The sequence below is a fragment of the Vigna unguiculata genome, chromosome 9 (assembly GCF_037176805.1).
Source record: "Vigna unguiculata cultivar grain cowpea cultivar isolate G323 ecotype 2 chromosome 9, ASM3717680v1, whole genome shotgun sequence".
NCBI lineage: Eukaryota > Viridiplantae > Streptophyta > Magnoliopsida > Fabales > Fabaceae > Vigna > Vigna unguiculata.
This window is the reverse complement of record NC_140800.1, coordinates 14,763,419-14,775,609: the sequence shown is the minus strand read 5'-3', so window position 1 is coordinate 14,775,609 and position 12,191 is coordinate 14,763,419. Positions and strand designations below refer to the sequence as shown.

Here is a 12,191-nt window from a genome sequence, read left to right as displayed (position 1 = left end):
ATGAATTCTACTAAATCCATATTTGTGAAGACAGTGTAGCAATAAAGGTTTTCATCATCAAAATTTTAAGTGTCAAGGTACTTAGGCTCAATAATATCTCGATTGGAGAATTTTAAACAATACCTTTCATATTGATCATTATAGGAAAACAATATTTGAGTGTGAGACGTGGAAATGGACTCATTTGGTTCGCTACTAGAGCCATCACGACAATGGTGAGCACACGTAGAAGTCTTGCGTCTCCTTGATGATTCAGCCATTTGAGAATGATTTTTGAAAATTCAATTGGTGGGATTTGTAGAGAATCAAAAAATAGGAAGTTTAAAAGCAACATGATGCGATTTAATGAAGATTTGATGAAGATGTGTGCTTTTATAGGTGTAGAATGGTGGCTGGAAAAATCGACAAGGGTTTTCTACGTTTGGAGAGAAAAAGTAACATTTTTATAGTGAGGGATGACCTATAATCGATTACAGGTTTTTATAATCGATTATAGGCCTAATTTCTTTTTAGAAAACCATTATGTTAATCGATTACAAGGTCTCTGTAATCGATTACAATTCTTGGAAATCTTGCATACAATGTAGTAACCGATTACATCTTTTATGTAATCAATTACTACACCTAAAATAGTGACATGTGAGTTGCATTTCCCAATAATGACCTTTAATCAATTACTACATAATGTCAGCGACTACAAGACGTGGTAACTTTAAATTACCCTATGGTAATCGATTACAATGGCTATGTAATCAATTACAATGTGTTATGTTGTGTGAAAATAAATTGTGGTAAGCAATTACAACTCACATGTAATTGATTAGAATAGCAAAATGTACACCAAACAAGTTATTGACATAAATTTTAAGAAAAATTAAAAATAAATACATAGCTTATAAAATACCTAATTTAGTTGACTTATAAAAATAAATAAAGGAAATACATTACATTAAGAATCTATATCTTCTAATCCCTCAATCATTTACATAGCTGACAGAGTTTATATCTAATATTTTTCAGCAAGGGTTGGTGGGTGTATATCTCTTATTTCGATGAAAAGTTAAATGTATCGAGAAATGCATTGATGTGACATAGATCGGTGTAAACTTTGAACTTTATTCCACCTGTTGGTCATTTGTGCAACATAAGTGTCATATTTTATTTCAACAGTATCATGCACATGGTAGTTGTTACGTACCCTTACTAGACGACGATAGTCCAATTTTCATGAAGTCCAATTTCATAAATTATCTTGTACATTGATCATATATTGTAAATTTAGTTGTTATAAATTTAAAATTCGTCAAACTTCATTATTGTTGGGTGCATTTCACTTCAGGGTCACCAATTTACATTATAATGAAATCAAGTATCTTAGGAAAAAATTACTCTAGTAATTGATTACAATTACTTCGTAATCAATTACATAAATCTCCTAAACATCCAAAACTCTCTAGTAATCGCTTACGTAGAGTTTGTAATCGATTACAAAATCGCAGGTGCTAACCATACAATTTTGTAATTAATTACATTAACTATGTAATTGATTACAAAGGAAGTCGTTTAACCCCCTATGATTTCTACTTTAGTGTCGTCATGGTCCCTCACAATTTCAAAGCGGACAAATTGATGGAGATAAAATCATTTAAGGGGCACAATTTCTTCATATGAAATCGATTGCACAACTTGTCCAATTTCAAAAAAAAAAAATTAAAATTTGTCCACTTATATAATTTTTAAAACAGATTTGTCCATATTAGAAAAAGAAAAAAAAAGTTTGTTAAGGAAGAGAGATGGAATATGTGTCCAGATTTGAGTGGAAAGAAATTTCTAAGTGGGAAAGGGGGTATAAATGGAGAAATAGGGAAGCTAAGAATGTGAAAACAAATTGGTTATCAAAGCTATTCTTTTCTCTTTTTCTTCTTTTTTTATTTGTTTACTTTTTTTATCATTTATTTGCAAAATATATTTTTTAATTTTTGATTTTTCATAATTAAATTTTTAATCTTTTTATTAAATTTTTCAATATAAATGAAAATTAATTATTTTTAAATTTTGGATTTCAAAAGAAACTTTTATTCAACTCCTTTTGTTGACCATTAATTGAAAATTATGTTTTGATTTTTCTCAAAAACAAATTTTATTAACCTAGACAAAATTTAGTGTTAACATTTGTCTAACAAGTAAAGATAAAAATATGCTATAAATACACATTTGGTACCCAAACTTTTTCGGAAAGTTCAATGTGGTACCCGAACTTTAGAAATGTTCAATTTGGTACCCCAATTTTCTAAAGAGGTTCAATTTGGTCCTCTCCGTTAAGTTGGAGTTAACACCATGTCTGTACAGGACACGTGTCAAGCCATGAAATTTTTATTTTTTTTTTAATTTTTTTTCAAAAAATTAATTTTTTTTTCAAAAAATTTAAAAAACTGTCACGTGTCAGTTTATCATCGTGCCACGTGGCAGCTTACAAGCATGACACGTGGCAGTGTAATAGTTGTTTTCAATTTAGTACCTCAATTTAAATTTTTGGTTCAATTTAGTACCCAAATTTTTTAAAATGATCCAATTTCGTCCTTTTCTATTTGAGACCAAATTAGTAAATAAGCTTAATTATAATTTATATAAACATGTTAAAATAATTGTTTTGAATTTATACATCAAATCACTACACCTAAATATTCAAATTATTTTATTTTTTACAAGTGTAAAAAATTTCATGTATAAAAAATTACAAAGGTTAAAATGAAAAAAATAAAATAATTTAAGTATTTAGGTGAAATGATTTGATGTATATATATTATAAAAAGTTATTATAACATATATATAGGTTGTAATTAAGCTTATTTACTAATTTGGTCTCAAATGGAAGATGACGAAATTGAATGATTTTAAAAAATTGGGTACTAAATTGAACCAAAAATTTAAATTGGGGTACTAAATTGAAAACAACTATTACACTGCCACGTGTCATGCTTGTAAGTTGCCACGTGGCACGATGATAAACTGACACGTGGCAATTTTTTAAATTTTTTGAAAAAAAAAATAATTTTTTGAAAAAAAATTAAAAAAAAATAAAAATTTCATGGCTTGACACGTGTCCTGTACGGACATGGTGTTAACTCCAACTTAACGGAGAGGACCAAATTGAACCTCTTTAGAAAGTTGGGGTACCAAATTGAACATTCCTAAAGTTCGGGTACCACATTGAACTTTCCGAAAAAGTTTGGGTACCAAATGTATATTTATACCTAAAAATATCGATTTCATTAAAGTTCGAAAAGAAATATAAAAGAAAAAAGAATGGGAAAGAAATATTGAACATAACATATTCAATGAAGAAGTTATGATCCAAAAAGTTAGACAGACTTAGATCGTTCTTAATAAGATGGCGGGTCTTTCTTCCTACACCTCCAAGCATTTCTTCTGCACCTCCAAAATTTCTTTAAATTCCCAAAATATCCTTTGACCATTTAAAGAAATTTACGAATATTACACCCCCAAAAATACTTTTCGGATGTCGACTTCTGGAAGTCAAAATATATCATCGAAAATCGATTTCTGGAAGTCAAAATATATCACGGGAAGTCGACTTCCGAAAGTCAAAATATATCACCGGAAGTTGACTTCCAAAAGTCAAAAATCATTACCGAAAGTGGACTTCCAAAAATCAAAAAACATTATCGGAAGTCCACTTCCGAAAATAAAAAAATTAAGTCAATTTTAAATATTTTTAGTTCTTTTTAAAATTTATTTTTTCTAACTTTTATTTTATTTTATTTTTTAAAATACGTATTAAAATTTATAAAACATATAAATTTTAAAAAAATACTTAAAAAAATAAAAAAAAATAAAAATACTAAATAAAAAATTGAAAAATAAAATTAAAAAATAATTTAATTAAAATAATAAAAATTTAAATTTAATATCTATATATATATATATATATATATATATATATATATATATATATATATATATATATTAATCGGAAGTCGGATTTTTCTATATACGAAGTCAAAATCCGTTTATCTATATATATATATATATATATATATATATATATATATATATATATATATATATATATATATATATATATATATATATATATATATTATTTTTTGTTAAAGTTTTATTATTTTAATTTAAATTATTTTTTAATTTTATTTATTTTCTTGATATTATTATAATTATTTTATTTATATATTTCATGTGTATAGTATTTTATATTTTATTTGAATTTTTTAATTTTGTTTAAAATTTAAATATTTAATTTTAATCAAATTTTTTAAAATTTTTCAATTATATATTTTTTTATACTTTTAAATTTAAATTTTTTTTTATATAATTTATTAAAAATTTAATAAAAATAAAAAAGAATTAAAAAAATCATATTTAAAATAACATATATAAATAATATGTAATTAATGAAATTTAAATTTTAAAAAAACAAATATATATATATATATATATATATATATATATATTTGTATATATTTTTTCTTTTTTATTTTTTTTTTAATTTAAAGTTTTATTATTTTAAAATGAATTTAAATATTAAATGAAGTAGAATAAATTTTTTATTCTTTTGTTTGTTTTATTTAAAGTTTAATATTATTTTAATTTTACTTATTTTTATATTTATATTTATTTTTTAGTATATTAAATAAAAATAAAATTATATATATAGATATTAATATTTTTAAAAAAATATATATTAAGAAATATGAAAACATAAAAAATAAATAAAATAATAAACAAAAAAAATCATTAAAAGTTAAAGAATATAAATTTTGAAAAGAATTAAAAATATTCAAAATAAAAATTTTTTTTGACTTACGGAAGTTAATTTCTGGAGAATGTTTTTTGACTTCCGGAAGTCGACTTCCGGGAATATCTTTTAACTTTCAGAAGTTGATTTTCGGGAATATTTTTTTACTTTCGGAAGTTGACTTCCAGTGATAATCTTTAACTTTCGAATTTGGTGATACATTTTGACTTCCGGATGTTGACTTCCGTTGATATATTTTGAGTTCCGAAAGTCATATATTTTGATTTCCGAAAGACATAATTTTGGGGGTGTGGTGTCTGCGGGTTTCCTTAAATGGTCAAAAGCTTTTTTGAAAATTTAAAGAAAGTTTGGAGGTGTAGAAGAAATTTTGGAGGTACAGGAAGAAAGACCCTAAGATGGCCTTATCCGAAAATCAGACGAAAAGCATTGATAATTCCGGGGGAGAGAGCCCAGCTGCAGGGGAAATTTTAGAGATTTTGAAAGTTTTTGAAATTGTAAACTTAATTTAAAAAAACAAAAATCTTTTAAAAATAACTAGATTCCACCATTTCTGGTGGAAGAAATAAAAGTGGAAGTCATGGTAGAAGCTATGTAACTAACTGTAGATACCATGTTAGAAAGTGTTAGAAAGGAGAGAAGAGAAAAGAGAAACATAATTTTATTGATTGAAAGCTTATGAAAAAATAAAACAATCTCTTAAACACAGAAAAAGTCAAAACAGTATATGTAGAAAGAGGAAACTAGCTTTATCACAATAATAGATAAAAATTGTTATATCAATTTATCTTAACAAAGACTATTTTATTTGTTTAAAAGTGTTAGGTTTATAAGGAAGAAGTTTATAAAGAGGGAGTTTCACTAAATAGAACAAACACTAATAAGAAACATGATCAAAATGTTAAAAGCTTTGAAGAGCATCTTCAAGAAAATGGAATCACTTTAATTTCTGAACTACTTTTTATAGGCCTTACTCTTCAACCTAAGATTCAAAAATTGTGATTCTATTGACAAAAATAAATAAATTTATATAAAAAAAATAAATCTAACTTTTAACCGGATAACTAATAAATTGTTATATCAGTTTATCTTATCAAGGAATTTTTTGTTTGTTAAAAAAAAAAAACGTAAGGAATAACATAAAACAAAACTATAGTTTGACATTTGAATTTAAATAGGGTTAAAACCAAAAAAACATATTGCGATGTCAGACTTTGTTTTCTAAACTAGTTTGTATAGGTCTTGTTTCTTAACCTAAGTCATGATTCTATTAAACAAAGAAAATAAATCTATGCATTTGGGCCGTTTAGCTATAAGTTTTAACACTGTAAAATATAATATTGCTTAGAATATTTTTAAAAGAAATAGTTTTATTTTAAACTTAGTTTAATTACATCTACCTCTATAATTCGGAATCATAAAAAATTAAATGTGTGTAATTAATGAAACAATATTTGATGAGTATTAGTAAGGAGATGCTCCAAACACACATGACCATGTGAACGATAGTAAGATTACAGATCAAACTTTTGAAAAAAAAAATGTTTTATAAAATTCTCAAGTCACTGTTTCATAATTGACTGGATGGAGACACATAGTGCTATTGACACCTCTCGTTTAAAAACAAATCAACAACAACACTAAATAATGATCGACCATTCAATTTTGTACATCAACTCGCGGAGTTTCCAAAAGGAATAAAAAAATGCAAATTAAGCTCACATGTTGGACTAGAAAAAATGTGCAGTATTAAAAAATATTAAAAATGCCAGCTTTGGGCTATTCTGTCAAAAACAATAGTGTTTCTAAACTGTATTTTTTAGGTTTTTCTTTTATTATTTTGAAAGTGGATTAGTGTAGGTCAAAAAGTGTAGACCATCATGCAGTCACGCATATGTACTCTGCACTTTTTGTTAGAGTTTTATTTGTTTATATATTTATTTATGCGCGTAAGTTGAAAACTAAAGGTTAATTTAAATGATAAAAAACTATTTTTTAAAGTATAAAAAGGGTTGAAAATGCTTGTTGACAGACAAGGACTATTGTCATCAAAAAAATAGCTTATGTTAGTTGGAAGAATCTATCATAATTTTACACCAATTATAACAAAAATAAAAATAAAAAAATCTAAGCTAAGGGATGTTAATAGGATTCATTAATTAACCAGGATTTCAAAGTAAAAAGTGCCTATTTCAAACAAATGAGTCAAAAGTTGAAGGGTAGCTTGCATTTCACGTTTCCTCTGATGAATCTCAATAATTACAATGCGACAACATAAACTTTTAAGACATGGTCAATGAGCTCTTCTCTTTCTTATTATTTCCCTTTTGGCAACACAAGCAATGTCAAAAATTCATGCAAACTTGCTGCTTTGGCAAAATTAAGCCAAATTGGCACTGTAAATAAGTAACACAATATATTAATTGCGATAAGAAAAGTGAATGCAAAATAAATGAGGATATTCGCTTCATTTTGAACTTTTATAAATCATAGCAACAGCCACCTTTGATATGATGTTCATTTCCTTTCTCATGACTAAAACAACGTTAGAGTCGCTTCAATTGCAAATAATAATAACAATGAAAAAACTAAGGATAACAAATCCCAAGTCCCAACATATCCAAATCTACATGAACATTGCAATGAAAGTATGAAACTGCACGAGTAGCATATGCATTCTGCAAACCATAAGTTAAAACCCCAGTGTAAGTAACTGTGTCTGATGTATCTTTGTACCTTTTCCTCCCTTGTAGCAAACCCAGCGCCAATATAACTTACGCTTCAAGAAGTTCAGCTTGCACGAATTCTATCCAGCCAATCAATGCTCTTCCGTGGCCTCTCAAACTGAACGTCAACACTTCTCCTAGATTTATCTTGGAACTCAATGCTTCTTGATTTATCATTGTACTCTACGCTTCTTCGGGACCTCTCCATCTGGTCAAATTGCACTCTTATCTTCTCTAACTTTTCAGTATTATTGAATTTGAATTCATGAAATTTCATCTTTTCTGTCCTATCAGTGCTTTTTCTTGGTTTGTCCCTCTGATCAGTACTCTTCCTAGGCGTTTCAAAGCAATCAGTACTTCCTCTGGATTGTTCAACTCTATCTACGCTTCTCCTGAAACTCACTCTTTGGGACGGTGGCTTTTCTACCGAGGATATGAATTTTCTGAGATGTCGTAAGTATTCAGGATAGAGTTCCAAATTACAGTGATTTCCTCCTTTGAGCCATAAAGGTTCGTATTTCTGTTGACACAGCTCCCACAACTGCTTGCCATGAGAGCAATCAACAACCTCATCAGCAGTTCCCTGAAGAGAGTGGAATGACCAGAGATTAGTAAAGCCACATGAAATGCTTTGTACCCAAAACTATGACCACAGAAAAGCAATGTTTGTTAAGTTACCATATTCACATGTACGGTTTCAAAAAGTTTATATCGGCAACAAAGGCTGATTTCTCTTAAAATTTTATGCAGAAATATCAGCAACAACGAACATATTTCTACATGTGTTAACTAGCTTGTGTGATACTGTTGTTCCCCATTTATCAACGCATTTCATGGTTTTTCATCACAAACGTTAACAGAAAAAAGGAGATGCTAAATAGTTACATGCAAGTTGTTTTTATTAGAAGAGGTTCTATTTGCCACACGAACACCAAGCCAGCACACTAAGCACGATCTTAAGGCCTACGACCATTATAGATGTTGATAAATTGGATACCAGTAAAAGGCATATAGTAACTAATGAAATCATGATTGTAAAATAAATAGTTAAGCAGAAAACTTAACATAATAAGCAAGGAATACTTACATGAATTACTAGCACCGGACACTTCACCAATGGAATTTTATCAATGTTCTGTAATATAACAACATGGAACTAAGCTCAGACACACCACATGCATAATCTTGAAATCAAATGACACCAAGTAAACAGGAAATGAAAATTTTAACCTTATAAATGTCAAACCAGTATGTCCGTTTCACAGGGTACATGACTCTCAGTCCTGATAGTATAGGACTGTGGAGAACAACAGCCCTTAGTCGGGGTAAACGGGAAGCAAGATCCAAAGTAGGACCGCTTCCAACAGATTGACCATAAAGGATGATATCTTCCTGCTTAGCACCATAGTTCTCTTCAAGATACTTATATACAGCTTCAATGTCAGCATAAGTATTATGCTCACTTGGCTGTGAAAATTATCCAGATTAGTTTTTCCATGAAACTGAATAAAATAAACAAGAAAGAAGTGCATACAGTAGTTACCTTCCCTGATGACTGTCCATAGCCAGAATAATCATATCTGCATGTGTTTGATACGATATGTTGAAAACGTTAGTGAAATATAAATTCTACAAACGATAAGCATGCATACTTCAAGTAACTTTTTATCATTTTCTTTGTTTGGGGGGCAGGTCCTCTAGATTAATTCAATCAAGTGAAGATCTACAAAATACAGTCTCAAATATGATTTCTGGTCATTTGACCTCCTCATTTGTAGCTCAATAAAACATCTGTTATGCAAACAATTATTTTACCACATAAAAAAGAAACATTCGAAAGAGAAAACAAAGACTGATGTTAGGGGGATAAAATTGAATGCAATACATTAGCATCTGATGGGCAATTTTTGGATGTTCAACTCAATAGTGAATTTTCTTTGCTAGCATTCCTAAATTAATCGACTTACACTTTCATTTGTTATTAAGGTGTTGCTGTAACCCCTGAAATCGCAGCATGAGGAATTGTAATCGTACAAGACATGCCAATTTGGGAAGTTCAGAAACTAACAACCCAACCATACCAACCCGTCTAAATATCACTTATAACAGCAAAGGGTTTTTCTAATACTAGAGCAAAACGTTCAAAACACGAGTTTTATTCTCATTGGAGATAAAGAAACAACTGTCACTTCTAGCAGAATGCAAAAGAAATCCTTCGAACATAATTAATGCAACATTTCAATTTACTTCATATTGACTAGCGTTCCACCAAACTTCGGCCAAAGGTAAAGAAAACCCATTCGAGAGTGAAAGCAAAAATTCAAACAAAAGGCTAGCTATATTCAGAATTCCAACTTCACATTCATCCCACTCTGTCGGCATATTCCTTTGTTGTTTCCCCACAAGTATCTCCTTCGACGAAAATCCGGTTCAAACTACTATCTACACTAGTCCCTTCCGCAAGGCTCAACCCCCAATTGGTCATTTAGCTGACAAATTGAGTAAAACAAACATTGAAAACGATCGAATAACACACTCCGAAATTCACCTGATCTACTTAACATAATCACACAGGAACCACACAAAAAATTATAAATTTAGTCCACTGGGCAACCAGGTCCACAAGAGGAACACCACAAGTGGAAATTACCAGAGCCCCAAATCCTAACAGATAAGATTCAAGTTAAAACATCATCTTTGACCAATGAACAACAAGCCCATCAACATCAACGACCAGACCCGAATCAAGCATCCCAAACCCAGAGAGAGAGAGAGAAAGAACTAGAAAGCGGGAAGTAAATACCCGATGAGATTGACGCGGAGGTGGATGCTCAACTCGACGAAGAGCTCGTACATCTGACCAATATCGGCTGCATTGCCGTGGGAGTAAAGGACGGTGGACTTAGCGGTGGGGTGCCGAACGTAGACGGCAACGATCTCCGTGCCTCGGCGGTTGGGGAAGCGGAGAACCTCCACGTTCTCCCGGTGCGGGAAAGGCTCCATGAGTAGCAGCCCCGTGGCCTCCTCCTTTACGAGCTTGTACGACGGCGGACTCGGAGGGAAGAACGCCAACTTGGCCGCCATTGAAGAAGTCACGCCACCCATCTTCTTCTTCCTTCGAAAAACTCACTCACTCAGTGGCTTCGATTCTCACATTCACCTTCACCTTTTTGGCGTGAAATGAACCTGACCTCACTCACTGGCAGGGTTTTATTTATTTATTATTTCTTATTTATTTATTTATTTATTGGTGGTAATTAATTAGTTTTTGATTTGTTTGGGGGGAAAATAACAGTGTCTGATGATGGAGTCGCATTCTTATATTATTATTCCTATTATTCCATTCCTATCTTTCTATTAATTAGTTGTCTCTTGTACAGTTCCACGTGTTATCCTTTCGGCCTGGTGTTTTTTCTTTCTCACTTGTGGTCTATTTATTTTCATTCTCCAACATCATCTCAATTCAACCATTTTATTTTTCTTTTCAACCACATTAAACTATAATAGTTTTATAAAAATATATATATTTTTTATTTAAAATGTTTATCTGACTTTGTTTGCTAACTAACTACAACTTGATATAACTTTAGTGAGAGAGTTATTGGATCATATATATTTATGTACATTTGTTACTTTAAATTCTTGTTTTTTTCGTTTCAGCTTTTTAAAACAATAAAAAATAAAAACTAGAAATGGACAGCAATTTAATTACATTTAAAACTATTAAAAACACGTTTTCATAAATTCAAATTCCTTTGAATTTTTTTTTCTAATAGGAAATAAACATAAATTAACTTCTCATATTAAAAAAAAACAATTATTAAGTTGTTTTAGACTATAATAGCTTTTGAGAATGATGAGATGGCATGACTTTTTTTTAGTATATAAATAACTTTTTAATTTTAAGAAATGCATATTTGTGTATATTGAAATAATATTTTATGAATAAAAAATTTGATGAAATGTGTTCTTACCATGACACGTAGGGAAGTGGTTATTCTTTTTAATTGTTGTTGTTGTTGTGAGTAGTTTGATGACACATGGTGACTTAATAGACAGATTGGCACGAGAGAGGGTCTAAACTAGAGAAGTAGGTTAAAAGGCCCCTAAAGAAGTAAGATAAAAAAGAATAGAAATAGTTGAAAAGTGGAGCATGAAGAAGATTTGCATGATGAAGAAGTAAAAGGGGAAATGAAATGTATAATGAGGGGTGATGGTTAATTATTTGTTTGGGTGGAGGGCAGTGGAGCAGAGAAAGAGAAAGAGAAAGAAAGAGTAAAAAAACAAAAAAGTGGAGAGTATGAATTAGTTAAATCATTTGATGGAGCAACAACAGGTTGTCCCATGTTCATGTCAAACTCAGGCCTGCTTCTCATTGTCCATCACCATCATTTCCTCCCAAGCAAGCACAAAAACTCAAATGGGTCCTCATCACAGGAATTAATATGTGTGTCCCATTTCATTCCACAATTTCTTTGCTTTGCTATCTATCTTTTTCCAATGCATTAACCACTACAATAATATGCAACAATTTCGATACACTTAGAAATAGGATAAATATGTTTTACTTTCAAATTAAAATTTCATTTTGTTTAAAATTTTGTTATAATTTAATTTTCAAACTTTCAAAATAAAAGTACATTAATATAATCATTTAAATTTAATTATAC

At 29.6% G+C, this 12,191-nt stretch overlaps 1 protein-coding gene across 1 annotated transcript; it reads right to left on the bottom strand.

Moving 5' to 3' along the window:
• Nucleotides 1–7,237: 7,237 nt before the first annotated feature.
• Nucleotides 7,238–10,719, bottom strand: LOC114164280 (uncharacterized). Its single transcript, XM_028048886.2, has 5 exons — nt 10,325–10,719; nt 9,065–9,101; nt 8,752–8,988; nt 8,609–8,656; nt 7,238–8,104 (listed from the first exon to the last, which is right to left on the bottom strand). The coding sequence occupies exons 1-5, from the start codon at nt 10,624–10,626 to the stop codon at nt 7,586–7,588; spliced, it is 1,143 nt and encodes a 380-aa protein (XP_027904687.1). The 5' UTR covers nt 10,627–10,719; the 3' UTR covers nt 7,238–7,585.
• Between the last annotated feature and the right edge of the window lie 1,472 nt (nt 10,720–12,191).

Bases quoted from the DNA above. Each gene is read 5' to 3' on its own strand.
- LOC114164280 (XM_028048886.2), bottom strand. From the start codon at position 10,626: ATGGGTGGCGTGACTTCTTCAATGGCGGCCAAGTTGGCGTTCTTCCCT. The intron at 8,989-9,064 runs GTAACTACTGTA...TAATTTTCACAG, and splicing joins ATGGACAGTCATCAGGGAAG to CCAAGTGAGCATAATACTTA. The intron at 8,105-8,608 runs GTAAGTATTCCT...CACTCTCTTCAG, and splicing joins GTCCGGTGCTAGTAATTCAT to GGAACTGCTGATGAGGTTGT.